Below are 16,956 nucleotides of genomic sequence, written 5' to 3'. Positions count from 1 at the left end.
AGGGGCACAGCTGTCGAGCTTGCGCGACAACCGTGCCCCTGTCCCGTTCTCGGTCAGCTCGCCTGGAGCTCGGCAGTCGGGATTCAATGTCCCGAGCGGCGAGAAGGGGGCGTGGCCGCGAGTTGATGATGGAAATAGACGAGCTCCGGCCGGGAGCTCGCCTATTTCCGGCTTTTCTCGGCAGACCGAGCCCAACAGCTTGTGCGGGCTCGTTCTGCGCAGACAGCATTGAATAGGGCCCCGCAGCCATCTCCCCCGTCGGGAGACGGCTGCGGGAGCTCGAATGACATTGCATACCCCCCTTAATGTTTATTGTAACATTCTGGTTGGCTCCTACTAAATATTTATTGCATGGCACTTTCTTTTCATGTGAAATAGCATGCATAGTTTTAATAGTATTAGCAATGTGTATGCACAACACAGTTATTGTCCAGTTAATGTCTGGCGTGTGGGCAGAATTGTTTTACTTGGGCCAAATCAATGGTATTAAGTGAGGTCCTCCTACACCAGTGAGCAGATTTCATTTTCTGCTGGCACAGTCTGTCGCTAATTACGAAATCCTTGTTGGTAAATGAATACTGTGTGTAGCCCATGAAAAGGATAATACATTTACACAGGAACTTGGCTTTTGATCACATTTAAATGTTTACAAACAGTTGCTCAGGCCTCACATACATAACAAGAAATAGTCCTATATTGTAGTACAGTAGCATACATTTACAGTATTTTCTATTTTATTTTTTATTAATAGATTACAAGAAAGATAAGCGACTGCAGAACCTCTTTGCTTCACGGACTGTTGTATATAAATACAAAGACTTGCCTTTTGAAATTTAAATATGGCTAATCGAGGAGGAGCCACCAGACCCAATGGACCAAACGCTGGGAATAAAATCTGTCAGTTCAAGCTCGTCCTTCTAGGAGAGTCAGCGGTGGGAAAGTCCAGCCTAGTGCTACGTTTTGTAAAGGGACAGTTTCACGAATTCCAAGAAAGCACAATTGGAGGTTAGAAAATAAAAGATGCATACATGATTTTCATTACTGTTGCACTTATCATTTTACAGTGGTATATTACTGACAAAATATTGCTATTGTTTTGAAAACCGCACATACATTTTTCTGCTGACATAAGGGATTTTGAAATCCTCAGTGCAGAAAGCAATTTGTACTAGGTCGGGGTGGAGAATATGGTTTGGCCAATGGGGACTGTTTAGTGCAGGGCACCGGATCGAACACCTACGCAAGTGTTGATGAAATACGATAGGTGGGTATTCGGTTTACAAAATTAAATCGTTTGCAAACTCATTACATTTAATTTAAACAGAAATGTTATTGTAATACAAGAACATTCAAATGACAAGTTATAACCTGTCCGTTATCTGTGAATTCACGAAACCGCACTACAGTTACTTCAGGTATAATATGTCATTCAAATAAAGGACTTGTGTTTACTTGATCTACAAATGGGAAAAAGGATATAAAAATATTTTAAAATATTATATACTGAATTTGCACTCCAGGGTGAGGTATTTGTACCAAGCTGCTGTCTCAAATAAAGGGAATTCACTCCCATACATTCATAGAATGAAAAGGGCGTGACTGTGCTGTTATTACTAAGTACATTTGATCAGAGTGTCAGAAATATAAGACGGTACTGTTTAATCAAATATGCATAATAAAATATTCCCCCCAAATGATTGAACGTTCAGAGTAGCTCTGAGTGTCTGTTCCTATTGAGTCCTCTAAATAGAGTTTATGGACCACAGTGTTAACCCATAATAGGAGTAGTCCTTGAAGCAATTTTAAAATCCAGTAGCTGCTAGGTAATTCCCCAGAGAATAGATGCAGAATCTCAGAGCAGTTCTCCTCACATACAGCTGTCCTTGGTTCCAGTGATATGAAGCATTGCCTAGCCATTTTTTTGAATTCCTGGTTTAACACTGTACTGTTATACCCCTTCACACCAAACAACCCCAGTACAACGGTTGAACACGGTTCGAAGCCATGTCATAGTGGTTCAAAACCATTTTCACACCGAAGCCTGGACCTTTGTTATTGACCTATTCCCTGAGTACTGGTGTTCTGCTTTAAGTGTGACGTGGGCCAAATGACCCAGGTCACACTGCAGGCCACCTAAATTGGTGCCTGGTTCAACCCTGGTAGCTTCCAAGGTTGGATTCCTAGGTAACACAATCCCGATAGACCCTTTCACACCAAACCTGGACCCAGGTTCCCTGTTTGGTGTGAAAGAGATATTGTTAAGCTATGGTTGAATTGAAAGACCATGTGTAAGCTGAGATTCTGTTTTCTACAGACCCAAAAAAGTTAAGCTCCATACATACTATGTGATATTGCAAACAATATAGCTCGTTTAGGCCCTTCTGAACAATTTCATTTATATTCTCATTTATTGTGTGTACTGAAGATTGCTAATGAAGCCTGCTCCTACAGGCCGTTAATGAGGTCCTCTGTCATCTGGTCAATTTTGCTATGTCGTTGATAACTGCATGTATGGAGCGACAACAGGGTGACATCACTAAATGATCTTTAACGATGTTGTTTAATGTGTATGCACTATTTGCCCCCGAGATCTGTGGAAATCATTGATGATATTGCTCTTGGAACGAATCATCTAGTGCTGGGGTAGCCAACCCTAGTCGTCGAGTGCATGTTTTGCAGTTCTCACAGAATCACAAGTCAGCTAATTAGCTCCATCTGTGGATCTTTTCAAATGTGTCAGTGATTAATGAGTGCAGCTGTGCAGCAGCTAGGTTGTCTAGAAAATGTGAACTGTTGGTAGCTCTCGAGGGCTAGGGTTGGCTACCACTGATCTAGTGTGTATGAGGCTTTACTTTCCTAGACCAGTGCTTTTTCTTTTTCTTTTTTCACTTCCTGGTATTATATAGATGTTCACAATAATTATCTGCACCACATAAAGCTGCATGGAATTGAAGAATAACCAATATTTTTTTATTCTGCCTTGATGCACAAACACCTTTTTTGTTTTATCTTAAACAATATGTATGTGACTTTATGTGTGTGTGTAAGGCAGATATGTTTCTTTATGCATAAGTTGATGCTATATGAAAGGGGTGTGTTATGGCTGCCTGACGGTCTGTATACCTACATCGAAATCCCCACTGCCAGTACTCCGACAGTGCAAAAAGACCCCTTGCGGGCTCAGTGGCTCCCTGTGCTTACCACAGGTTCTATTCTCCCTCTAAGGGTGTCATGGACACCCACATGGAAGAATAGCCCCTGTTGATCGGGATCCCGTCTGTTAGGCAGTTGAACAGTCAGGATTTCGACATCGGTATCCTGACCATCTGGATCTCGACCATCGACCAGTCATCTGGGATGCATATGAAAGGCTTTTTTTTTCCTGCACAAAAAAAAAAATCATAATTGATGAATAGTGTTATTCTCCTCTTAGGTGTTACATCGTCTTAGGTTGGTATTCAATAATTTTCCATTTTTCTTTCTTGACCCATCTCCCGTCTCTCAACCTTCTCTACTTTTGTATATAGCCGCATTTCTCACCCAGACGGTCTGCCTTGACGATACAACAGTGAAGTTTGAAATTTGGGATACAGCTGGTCAGGAAAGATACCACAGCCTAGCTCCAATGTACTACAGAGGAGCCCAAGCTGCAATAGTTGTATATGACATCACAAACGAGGTACCGTAAGTTTCTTCTGTGATTTTCAGTTGAAATAATTGTTGGAGACTATTATTTTGCAAAATGAAAAAAAGTCCTTGTTTTTATATGTGACTCTACTACTCAGACCAATTTCTTCATTATTGTCTAAGAGCCCATAAGAAGTAAATTCTAGAGACAGTGGCCCTTATTCAGATCTGATCACAATACAGATTTGTTCTCAAAATGGGCAAAACCATGTGCACTGCAGGTGGGGCAGATGTAACATGTGCAGAGAGAATTACATTTGGGTGGGGTGTGTTAAAACTTAAATCTAAATTGCAATGTAAAAATATTGCAGCCAGTATTTACCCTGCACAGAAGAAACAAATAACTCACACAAATCTAACTCTCTATACATGTTACACCAGGCCCTATCCGCAGTGCACATGGTTTTGACCATTTTGAGAACAAATTTGCACTGCGATCAGATCTGAATAGGGGCCTGTGTGCAGAAAGATAATGAGGTAACTTATTTATGTAGTTAAGTTTAGATTTTAAGCATATTGCGGAGTCATTCTGGTTGGCTCGCTAAGCAGCGATATTTCGCTGCTTAGCAAGTTTTGTAACACCGCCTGCTGGGCTAACACCCGCTCCTAGCCACTTTGCAAATGGACTTTTGCATAAACATCCAATTGCAGGGTTGCGCGTGGGGCCGAAATCATTCGATGGTAAGCTAACATTGAATGATTTCTACTTTGCTCGCAAATCTAAGTCAGTCTGGGCTGACTTAAGGTCCTCATACACTTGTCCAACTTGGACCAGTTTGCCCTTGAGAGCCCCCCAGCAGCTCCCTGGGAGGCTCACTTACGTTTTGGCACTTGATGTGCCAATTTACATGTAATTAATCGCATGCAATTTATTGCATGTATATTGTCAGGGAGCTGGTGGGCAGCAGGGTCTGTGTTGTGCTGGGCTGTCAGTAAAAAAAAAAAAGTATCTGGATGATATGAAATTCCAAGACTTGTAGTTTAATGCAGCCTTATTTTTACATTAGTATAGTAATTGTTCATCACTTTAACAAGTTTTTTGCTACTGTGTACATAGTTCTACAGTAAACCATTACTCTGCACTGTGCTGTCTCGGCTGACTGGGATTGAAGCCTAAGTACATATTGAGTCTTCTTTTCTAGTGCAGTCCTTTATTTGCGTAAAGTGGAAAGGCAAAAACTGACCCTACTTTCTTTAGCTACTAGTTTAATTCATAAACAAGTATATATTTTTTCTTTTTACATTTTTTTTATGCAAACTAACTTTTAGGCCTGCAAGATACCACCCAGGGAAATCTGGAGTGTGTCACTAGTACTGAGCCACCTGTGATGTATGTGAAGATAAAAAGATTGTTGTGACTAACCCTAGTCAGCTTGTCACTTTGCTGAAGGAAAACCATTTTACTGCACACAATGATATCTACTTTAACTTTTGAGTACTTCACAAACCACTTACTTTTTTAGAGGCCTCTAAGGACTATCCAATAATAACTACTCTTAACTTAAATTTTATCCAAGCCCAATCTTACACTGACAAAATCTCTAAACTTATTCCGGAAAGAGACTGGAATAATGACCTTGATAACGTACTCTTAGCTCCCCCCCTGCCTAAAAAAGCGATCTCTATTTACTACAAATTCCTCCGAAAGCCCATAGATTACTCATCGCAACGAACGGGCCTCAACCAATGGCTGGAACACTTTCCCTCCTTAACAACAGACATATTATTAAAAACTTTACAGACATCAACCACTATTTTTCCAATGGCCAAATTCACGGAAATGTATTTAAATATTTTTCACCGATCATACATATCTCCCTCACGAGGGTTTCAGATGCAAATTCTAGACTCTCCAAAGTGCCCCAAGTGTGACCATCCCCAAGCAGACTTATACCATTGCTTTTGGGCTTGCCCGTTGGTCAAGGAATTCTGGACGGAGGTCCGAGACTTTGCCAATGAAAATCTGGTAAATTTTACTCCACTCACCCCAGAGTGGGCCATATTTGGTATCCTCCCGGAGGAGACTAGAGCCCCCAAACCCATTAAAAAATTAACCCCTTCCCGACATATGACGTACATTTACGTCATATGTCGGTTGCGGGGGAATCAAGCCAGCTCACGGAGTGAGCTGGCTTGAAAGAGAGCAGGTAATGGCTGTATATTACAGCCAGGTCCCTGCTCTCACGGCCACGAGCGGCGAGTTCGCCGATCGTGGCCGTTTAACCCTTTAAGCACCGCGGGCAAAGCGACCGCAGTGCTTAAATAGCTGATCGGAGGGGGGGTGCCCCCCTCCGGCGCCGATCGGGGCCCCCCGCAGCGAGATCGGAGGGTGCCGATCGGTTGCCATGGTAGCCAGGGGTCTAATGTAGACCCCTGTGCTGGCCGTGTCTGCATACCTATCATATCCTGCCTGAGGCAGGATGTAATAGGAAGTGCATAAAATCACTACGTTCAGCCATAGAGCTCTATGGCTGAACCTAGTACAGGCGATCGCGCCCCCTAGTGGTCAAGTACACTAGGGGGCCTTGTAGTAAAAGTAAAAATAATAAAAAAAAAAAAAAATATTAAAAGTTCAAATCACCCCCCTTTCCCCATTTCCCAAATAAAAATAAATAAAAAATAAAAAAAATAAACATATTTGGTATCGCCGCGTTCCTAAAAGTCCGATCTATTAAAATATAACATTAGTTATCCCGCACGGTTAAAGGCGTAAACGGAAAATAATCCCCAACGCCAAAACTACGTTTTTTGGTCGCATCGCCTACCCAAAAAAAAATAGCTAAAAGAGATCAGAAAGTCGCCCATATCCCATAATGGTATTAATTAAAAAGTACACTTCAGCCCGCAAAAAATGAGCCCTCACCCAGGTCCGTAGGTGGAAAAATAAAAAAGTTATAAGCCGCAGAACATGGCGACGCGACGCAAATTCGAAAAACCGTAACATTTTCTATTTTTTTTTTTTAGTGGTAAAATGTAACGAAAACTATATAAGTTTGGTATCACCGGAATCGTAACGACCCATAGAATAAAGATAACCCATCATTTTAAACGAACTATGAACTCCAAAAAAAACGTAACCAGCGCAAAATTGTGGAATTGCGTTTTTTTTTCTTTTTACCCCACATTGAATTATTTCCTGATTCCCCAGAATATTATACGGTATAGTAAATGGTACCATTAAAAAGTACAACTTGTCCCGCAAAAAAAAAGCCCTCATGTGTCTATATAGCCGGAAAATTAAAAAAGTTACGCTTATTTGAACGCAAGGAGGAAAAAAAAAAAAAAAATTACCATAAAAGGCAATGTCGGGAAGGGGTTAATGCTGGCAATATCATCCGCTGCCCGCAAAACGATCCTCCAAGTATGGATCCAAAACTCCCCTCCAGCCTTGGCAATGTTCAGGGACAAATTGTTTTTCATTTTCCACATGGACTGGTTGGAGGCCTCTCTCCAAAAGGATTCCCGTGCCAAGCAGTTCTTTGCCACCTGGAACAGCTATATGGAAACCTTACCTATGTCGACTAAACAAACCTTACACCAATGTTTCCAAAATACCCGCTGGTACGAAGAACAAATGGTACTCAATGACCCTCCGCTAGTCCTGGAATAATCTAACCTGCTCCCCCCTTTCTTTGTTAAGTTCACTATTTTGTACTCGTATAACGCAACAATGTAACCTCATAGTCACTGTGTGACCCCATTTCATATATATTAATGTTTGATGCTTGATTTACATGTTTGAATATACAGTAATGTCTTCTGTATTGATTAGATGCTTTGACTTAATAAAAAGTTGTTAAAAAAAAAAAACTTTTGAGTACTTAGAACCAGATGTACTGAATCTTAAAAATTATAAATTGGAGAGTGATAAACCACCAGCCAATCAGCTCCTAACTGCCTTGTCACAGGCTTTGTTTGAAAAATGACAGGTAGGAGCTTATTGGTTGTTGGTTTATCACTCTCCATTTTATCATTTTTCAAAGCTTGGTACATCTTGCCCACAGAGGGGTGTTGATCCCAATTTTCTGATGGCCAAATTTTATAATAAAACCCAATTCAACTAAAAGGTATTACAAACCAGACTGTAAAAAGCTGCTGTTTGACTACACAAGAGCGGTGACCGCTTGGGGGGGGGGGGGTTTGGGAGATAAAGACATGTGTGGTGGAGTAGTGAAATTAGAGGCAAGACTGTGAATGGGGGCAGGTGGTGCAATATACTATTTTATGGTGTGCAATATAATTATATGCATATATTAGGGAGAAACAAAGTGATTAGATTAATAGACCAACATTATATTTGTTTTTCAATACAAATTATTGCTAATAAGGCCAATAAAAATGTTGTTATACTTATTATTTGTATTTGTGCTGATGTTAAACAATTACTAATAGGGCCAATAAAATGTATTTATGAAACAAATGGTTTTATAGCATCATACATGGTACCCACATCATAACATATATTTTTTTAGCAATAAATTAATATTGGCAGCTTAATATAAGTAATCCTGTGCTATTAATCTAATTTTTTTTCTACTAATATATTAATGAAATAGTATTGCATCCATATGGTTCCTAAAATACAAGTTTTTTTTCTGCCTTCAAGACATAGTGATTGTGATTAAAGTCTTCAAATCTGTAGATGAGTTTAAGAAACTGCAGTGGTCATTTGTTACCTTATTTCACTTAATATTTTTCTGGTTTTAACCAGGAGAAGCATTGGCTCATTGGCACAAATACTGTTTAGTGGAGCTTTTGCATGAGATCAGAAAAGCATAGCCTAGGACAGTGGTCAAGGAACAGGGGTAAATTACCCAAAAGTGGGTAAAAATGAAAATCCTGGGGGTAATATATGAATCTATATGCATGCCCGGCTGTGTCTTGGCAGCACGACCGTCCATTACCCCCAGGAATTTCACTTCATTGCATATAGAATCTATATATAGATTATTTATGTATGGCCTGCTGTGTGTGTTACAGTACTGTAGTGTACAAGGACCCTGACACAGTGCATCAGGCCTTTGTGTATAACATGCTTCCCTGCGTGACGCACCAGACCCCACCTTTAAGTCCACCCTCCTCTTCAGTAGAGTCGACTAGTTGCTGCGCCATTTCAGCAGCGTGCAGTCTGTACTGCCGCTGCGGCACCGAGTTTCTTTGCCTGGTTCTAGGCTCCTGACTCTAGTCTAGGGGGAAAAAATTCAGACTGTCACTATGTCCTCTTGTAATACTGACACTAATAGTTGCCTGGACGTCACATTATCAGCGCCTATACCACACACAGCCTGGCAGCCATTGATGATGATAATTACCATGTATGGCACACCTTTTGTACCACACACAGCCAAACCTGGTAATCATCATTATCCTCATCAATTGCTGCCAGGCTGTGTACTGTACTAGCTAGACATATCATCAATATCTGGGGGTACAGTGTGTATTACAATTAAAACAAACATTAATTAATTTAATCGGCCGTTGTTAATGATATTGTCCATAGATATCAACTAACAGACCCACATAGTGCGCCCGATTTTTCTTCTTCTTGTATTACAATTATATCTGATTTCCTTTCAAATCAAGGGGGCAACATCGGTCTATCTAAATATATTTTTGGGTAAAAGGTAAAGTTCCCTGACCCCTGGCCTAGGAGGTAACCTATGTGAGGCAAAATGATGAAGTATATTAAAGTATAACATTTACTGTATTGCAGGAATCATTTGCAAGAGCAAAGAATTGGGTGAAGGAGCTTCAGAGACAAGCAAGCCCTAATATTGTAATAGCTTTGTCTGGTAACAAAGCAGATCTGGCTTCCAAGCGAGCAGTGGACTTTCAGGTAAGGTGTCCTATCTAACTATTCACAAAGAATAGATCTGCACTCTACAGGGTCTCCATGGCTTCGGTGCACTCTGGACTGAATAACATAACAAAATCCCTATAACACAAGCAGCAGCACTCTGAGACTGATTCATCCAACTTCTAGTGAATTACTCAGATACATCTGCCAACATTTCGGGCATACAAGCCCCTTTATCAAGGTGATGCCGTATTACCTTGATAAAGGGGCTTGTATACCCTGAAACATATTCTATTGTAATATAGTATTCCAAAAGACCACTTACGGTGTCCTGTCTGATCTGGCACCATGAAGTGATCCTTTAAGTTGCAAGGTGGGGCCTCCTTGGATCCACCACAAAAAATGCCCACAGTTGATTATGACTGGTGCATGCATGCAGCAATGAAGAAAAGGTGGCCTGGTCTTATGAATCCCGATTTCTTTGACACCATGTGGATGGCTAGATGTTTGTTTGTGTGTGTGTGTGTTTTTGTGTGTGTCACTTACTTGATGAAGAGATGGCAACAGAATGCACTGTGGGAATAAGGCAAGTTTGCGGAATCTGTGATGCTTTGGTCAATGTTCTGCTGGGAAACCTTGGGTCCTGCCATTCACAAGGATGTTTTAGCTAAATATTTTTGCAGACCATGTACACCCATTCAACAAATTCCCTGACAGCAGTGGCCTCTTTCAGCAGTATAATGCATCTTGCTACATGACAAACATTGTTCAGGAATATTTTGAGGAACATGATACAGTCCAAGGTGGTGAATTGCTCCAAATTCCACAGATCTCAATCCGATTGAGGATCTCTTGGATGGGCTGGAAAAAAGTCTGAGCCATGAAGGCCCAAATACAAGTCCAATGTTTTGGGGCTAGCACGCCCCTTTGTCAAGGTGTGGGTCAACGTTCACCCACACCTTGACAAAGGGGCGTGCTAGCCCCGAAACATTGGATTTGTATTTTTTTAATACACTTTGAAAAAGTTCCTCCGAGTGCCGCTGTCTGTTTTCTCGTATGATAGCTATATGATATAGAGGCGGATGGATATAGAGGCGGATGGATATAGAGGCGGATGGATAGATATAATTGCATGTGTGTGTTAAACTAGCAATTTATTTTGTTTGAAGGCATTATAATTAACCCTTATGTTGTTGAATGACACCACATACACTGTGTTAGTGGATCGTTTTCTCGTATGTTGTGTCTTTACAGAATGCTGATCTTTATGTTGCCAGAACTCATGACATAATATAATTTTAGATTTTAATAATGTCTTTGATTTTAGCAAATTAGATTTCCATATAAGATCTATCCTGCTTTTATTTAAAACTCTGTTCAGCATCTACAGCAACCACGTTGCATTTTTTTTTTTTTTGAATGGCAGAACATTTTTTTATATGTATTTGTAATGATACCATGTGCATTTCATTTAATTTATTTATAGTGTACATTTAGGAGCCCATTAAAACATAACATTTGCAAGTTCTCAGTGACTAAGCTGTAACCTATTTTGCAGGAGGCTCAGGCTTATGCAGATGATAATAGCTTGTTGTTTATGGAGACTTCTGCCAAAACATCCGCAAATGTGAATGAAATATTCATGGCAATAGGTAAGTGTAATAAGTAAGAGAATTTGTCTTTGTTGCAGTGGATGATGATTATGATACAGTTGTACTGTATGACAACAGCTATGTATAGCAAATTGGCTACTTAGTATTCATTTAGTGTTTTGAAGTAACGAGAACTTTATTTTACTGGTGCATAATGCTTTTAAATATTTTCTTTTAAAGGCGCTAACTTAAATACTGTAAACCAAATAAGTTCCCTCCACACTTTCTCTTTCCTTAATTGCACCAGTAATTAAACTAGTCCTCTATGCCTGAAATATGTTTTTTGGATTGACTCTATAGACTACTAGTTCTCAAACTCCTCCGGACCTCAAGCAGTGTATGTTTGCAGGTCTCCTCACAGAATCACAAGTGAAGTTACTCCACCCGTGCATCTTGAGTAATGACTGCACTTGAGTATCTACTGGGTGACCTGGAAAATGTGAACTGTGTGGGGTCCTTTGGGACCACTGAAGGGAGACAAATGTTTGGATCTAGATGTGGTCCTCCTGAACGGGGATTGAGGGGTAGATGTATGAAGCATTGATAAGGGAGGAGAAGTGATAAAGTGCGTGGTACTTTATCACCGGCCAATCTGCTACTAACTGTCCCTTTTTAAACCCAGCCTGTAACTTAACAGTCAGGAGCTGATTGGCCGGTGATAAAGTACCAGGCACTTTATCACATCTCCTCCCTTATCACTGATTCATACATCCACCCCTCATTCTCTTGTGTTCATGTTCACATAATGGGGCAGATGTATAAAGCCTGGTAAAGTGATAGCTTGGTTTTAAAGTGGAATGTGATAATGCTTCTAACTGTCAAGTTACAGGCTGGGTTTGAAAAAAGAGCTAATTGGCTGGTGCATTATCACCTTACACTTGATCACTTCACCAGGCGTAATACATCTGCCCCAAAGAGGTTTGTGCGGCCCGGCACTCTCCGCCGCTGCTCAACTGCCCTGGTGCCCTTCCGCAAAATGGTTTAGAGGAAAGAAAAAGGCTGGCACTCCGGGGACTTAGAAAACGTGCTGTATTGAATCAAGTAAACGACCAACGTTTCTGGGGTGGTCCCCCTTTGTCAAGGTTGTTATCACCACGCACCTTGACAAAGGGGGACCACCCCAGAAACGTTGGTCGTTTACTTGATTCAATACAGCACGTTTTCTAAGTCCCCAGCGTGCCAGCCTTTTTCTCCTCTCTCTCTCTCTCTCAGAGTGAAACTACAACTTTCTCTCACACACATGCACAAATGCAGAGGCAATCACAAGGTAGCAGACTAGCTTTCAAAGCATTCGCTTCAAGCGGGTTTACTAGTATTGTAAAAATGAGATGTGTGTTTAACAAATTACATTTAATGTATTCCAGATAGCACGCGGTCATATTACATATGTGTATTTGATTTATTATTGTACAAAAGTGGCAAATTCAAAAAAATAAGTCCTACTTTTTCTTTCTCCCTCTCTCCACCCACCCTAATTTCCCTAAAGCCAAGAAGCTTCCCAAGACTGAACCACAGACTGGTGGAGGCAACACTGTCAGAGGAAGAGGGGTAGACCTTACCGAAACTGCACAACCTAGCAAAAGTCAATGCTGTAGTAACTAAGCCTTCATGTACTTTTAAACTGTATTCATATTCTCTTGCTTCCTAATTGTTAAAATAACAATTGAGTGTTTAACCCTGTCAGCCTCGGTGCTGACCCTTCAACGCAATGCGTTACAAGTCCCTCCTGGCAGTAATTACAATAATATGCCCAGTAAAAAGTTTTAAAGAGCGAGAGACTTTTCAGTGTTGTCTCACTCGTAATACAGCGTCCTTTTAAGTGCAGCATCTGATTTTTAACATGCATGCATTATTTTCTAAAAGCAATTACATTTGTTTTTGTGTAGCAGATACTCATAATAATGATAATATCAGTAAGACCTGAGACAAAAAAAAAACTGTCACCAAAAGTCAGACTTTTGTCTGTGATGAAATGCAGCGCAGGTCCATCATGATGATGATGATGATAATAATGATGATTATTAACCCAAAAATTTTAGCCTTTTTTTTTTTTTTTCTAAAACAAAATTTTTAAATAGAAGCAAAGCTAAAGTATAACAACTTGTTTGTTTCAGCTTTGTCACAGTATTCATTGCAAATCACCTCCTCTACATTTAGTGTACATTCCTCGCTTCTTAATGTATAACTTATCGGCCACTAATTGTATTGCTTCTTACATAGAAAACAAAATACGGTTCGCTTACACCAATGTTGTTTGGGATTTATTTATTTTTTTCAAATAACGCATTAAAATCATGTTAAATCCTGTGAGCTTATATTATTCAGGGTGATTCATTTGAGATGTATTTTTTTTTCCTTAAATTCATTCTCCCTTATGGAACACCAGACACTCTTGTATCCATTAAATCTGCTTTTATGGGGTTTATTTTTTGTTTCTCTGCCCAATACAAGTACAATGGTTAACAATTATGTGTACTCCATTTAGTTCTCTTAAAATTGGATGGTAAAATTGTATTGTAAATAGGGTACTGGATTGTAGTCTTCATTTATGTTTAATATGTTCTGTTGTTTGATTTAGTTTAAAATTGTACAGTTACTAAAATGATGAAATAAAAAAAAATTAAAAAGCTAATGGTATTTATGTCTCATTGTCTGCTATAAAGATTTACTGTAATGTCATAGTTATCCATGTGATACTTTAAAAACATAAAGATAAAAAGAATCTTTAGGACATTTACAAATGTGTATCCAAATGACCTTCATTCTTATTATCTCTATACATGCTTTTATCTTTTATGGAAAACTACTTACCAACCCGTCAAAATGACGGAATAACAATTACTCCTTCAGGCGACATCTAGGGGCCACCTGCGCGCACAACACTTGAATTCCCTCCGTAGTGGTGAGGAGCAGTGTTAGCCTTATATTATATAGGATTTCTATACTACTATTCTACCTTGAATGATCTGCGTGTCAGACTTCCTGTGAAACCATAACAAAATGTTCCTTTATATTTGCAACTCTGATAAGCTCCTGGATTTTTTTTTTTTTATTACCATGTATATATGTATTTTTTTCAATCTTAAGTATGTTTAAGTTAAATTGTATTTTTGTTGGTTTTGTATTTTAACAGATTACATTTTAAGGAACGGACTCTAATGCTGGGTGTACACACTAGGGTGATGGATTGGCTGTCTGTCTGATCAGCTGACCTATCCAATGATTGTAAGTGCATACACACTTGCCGATCATTGGCCCAATGTGTCGTGCCCTATGTCTCAACTGGGCAGGCATTTATGTACCTACACAGTTATGATAAGTCACTGATGTCCTTTGCAGCAAGTGTGCAGACCGCTCATATACACAGCCAGATGCAGTCGGTTGTACTGAAGGGCCAATGCAATATGCCTGAAGGTTCACGAAAATATCACTGGTATGCATCTGGACCCTCCCAGAAAACTGCAGGTTACCACCCACAAATGCAAGGTTTCTGTCAGTCAAGTTGTGAGGTGGCTGCAAAAAGTAATCCCTGATTTTTGTCACTGTTTGGCCTTGAGCATGTGCACTAGGATCTATACGCATGCGCAGTTGTTAGATAATTGATTGCCTTGCATATTCCCATGACTGCGATCAGCTCTAAATAAACCTCTAAAGCTGGGTATAAACTAGTAGATATATCTGCAGATCAATCGATCTGCAGATATATCTACAGATGGATCAGGCAGCATGTTCTCCATACACGCTGCCTGATCCGTTGGGAATAGCATCACAAATGGACGGGTGCATTTGCCTACCCACTGAGCTGTAAGTCTCCAGCGGCTCCCAGTGTGGCTGTATAGGCGGTTGGGGGATTGTCCGTAGACACAGCACAATGCACTGATACTGTATATCTCTAGATATATTGGGCACCGGCTGTGTTGCACAGCCAACGCGATATATCTTTGAAGGACACCATTCACAAATATACCAATATCGGCCTTTCAATTGAACGCCCAATATATCGGCCAGTGTGAACGCACCTTTAGCCTGTACAGCCACATGTCTACACAACTTATCAGAGCCTCTGTGTGCAACCATTTGTGTGTCTGCATGAGATTGGTGGAACTGGGTATCAAGCTACCAAGTGATCTCAGGGAGAGATCTGTTCGCAGCGTCATGGGTGTGTAACCAGATTTCTGTGTGCCTGCATTATTTATAGTAAGCAAAGGTCAGGTGTAAGTGCTCATACTAATAATGGCCTTTATTCAGATCTGATCGCAGTACAAATTTGTTTGGATAATAGGAAAAACCATGTGCACTGCAGGTGGGGCAGATGTAACCTGTGCTGAGAGAGTTAGATTTGTGTTAATTATTTTGTTTCTGTGCAGGGTAAATACTGGCTGCATTATTTTCTCACTGCAATTTAGATTTCAGTTTCAACACACCCCACCCAAATGTAACTCTCTCTGCACATGTTACATCTGCCCCACCTGCAGTGCACATGGTTTTGCCCATTTGCCAAACAAATTTGTACTGCGATCAGATCTGAATAAGGGACAATATGTGATAATGTGCAGTATGGTTCTATGCAAGAAGCCACAGGAATACTCACATTAGTATAAGGTAGTAAATCTGACAGCTGCAGCTCGTGTCCATCGGTCATAAATGTTTGACGTTATTGGAAGGTCACAAATGTAGCATCATTGTAGCACCTAACAATGATTTGTTGATTTTTAAGAGCCACCCACCAGTAAAGGAGCTTTATGTAAATATTAAACGATAACCCTGCCACCCACCACCACTCTATGCTGCCCTCTAACAGAAGTATTGTCACACAATGTACTATGATAAGTAGGTGATTACAAAGAGTAGTAGGTTTCTGGGCAGCGCAAGAAAACTGGGACCACCTTTGTTGGATAGCAGATATAAGGTAAATATAACTGATTTTTGTGTAGTAGTCTGCAAATGGACTAAACAGGGCAAACATAAAAGAAGTATAGAAACCGTTTAATATAATAATGTAGAGAATTTCCACGTACAGTATGAAAAAAATAAGCTTAGAACATGGAATGTTGTCCTACTATAGTTGATCTGATCTCCGTTTACATTCCGAACATGTGCTTACAGAATCCACCTTCTGGGTTATCGGGTATTTAAAGTGTGTGGCACCCAGGCAGAAGTATGATGCACACTGTAATATTTTGTTGAGATCCTGCCAGTATTGCTGTCTTTATTATCTGCTTGCAAACATGAGCTGCAGCAGCACTGTACGTCTCATTTGCAATGTCTAGGTTAGCACTTGGAGACTTTGCTGCATTGTCATAATGTGTAAGGCTTTCCATCATTTCTAGCTTTGCACCATCTTCCCCGAGATTACACTGTGTCTCTGGATTATCATATTTTAACAAATGAACATTGTTTGTATGACTTTCTTGGGTTTTGTCTTGTGTGCTGTTATCTTCTGGTTTTACATTATAGGAACATGCTAAGAAAGATGTTAATAGTTCCTGGGCCATTCCAACAACTTCATTTGTGCTCAGGACTTCCCACAAGCCACTTGAAGCGAGAATAAGGAATTGGCACGTATGATATATTGAAATGGAAATGGTATAAGGTGCAGGGATGACTGAAGTCTTAAGTTTTGGGTCGCCATGGAAACCAAGTCCTCTTGTTGTTCTGCTGAATCCTTCAATTAAACCACAGCCTTCGTTTGCTGCAACTGATCCACCGGATTCTATCACACGTTGTCTTTCGCGGTAGTTCGCTGTGCTATGATCTTTAGTGAGACAGTAACTTTTTCCATTTCTGCACAAGACTGCCTTACAGTTTCCTGCAAAGTGA

At 40.2% G+C, this 16,956-nt stretch overlaps 2 protein-coding genes across 3 annotated transcripts in view; one reads left to right on the top strand and one right to left on the bottom strand.

Moving 5' to 3' along the window:
- The window catches only part of RAB5A (RAB5A, member RAS oncogene family), a 32,050-nt gene extending 18,282 nt beyond the window's left edge, over positions 1 to 13,768 (top strand). For both annotated transcript variants that reach the window (XM_083188763.1, XM_083188764.1), the window contains 5 exons: positions 752 to 1,005; positions 3,528 to 3,679; positions 9,401 to 9,523; positions 11,043 to 11,136; positions 12,623 to 13,768. In XM_083188763.1, the coding sequence (XP_083044889.1) occupies positions 840 to 1,005; positions 3,528 to 3,679; positions 9,401 to 9,523; positions 11,043 to 11,136; positions 12,623 to 12,738 (651 nt within the window). In that variant the 5' untranslated portion in view covers positions 752 to 839 and the 3' untranslated portion in view covers positions 12,739 to 13,768. The remainder of the gene's footprint in view (positions 1 to 751; positions 1,006 to 3,527; positions 3,680 to 9,400; positions 9,524 to 11,042; positions 11,137 to 12,622) is intronic.
- A 2,356-nt stretch (positions 13,769 to 16,124) lies between these two features.
- The window catches only part of PP2D1 (protein phosphatase 2C like domain containing 1), a 28,021-nt gene continuing 27,189 nt past the window's right edge, over positions 16,125 to 16,956 (bottom strand). Inside the window, exon 3 of the mRNA XM_083186347.1 lies at positions 16,125 to 16,945. Within this exon, the coding sequence (XP_083042473.1) occupies positions 16,269 to 16,945 (677 nt within the window). The 3' untranslated portion in view covers positions 16,125 to 16,268. The remainder of the gene's footprint in view (positions 16,946 to 16,956) is intronic.

The sequence above is a fragment of the Crinia signifera genome, chromosome 5 (assembly GCF_055691185.1).
Source record: "Crinia signifera chromosome 5, ASM5569118v1, whole genome shotgun sequence".
Lineage (NCBI taxonomy): Eukaryota > Metazoa > Chordata > Amphibia > Anura > Myobatrachidae > Crinia > Crinia signifera.
Note: the sequence above shows the minus strand (reverse complement) of the source record. Positions and strands in the feature narration are given on the sequence as shown.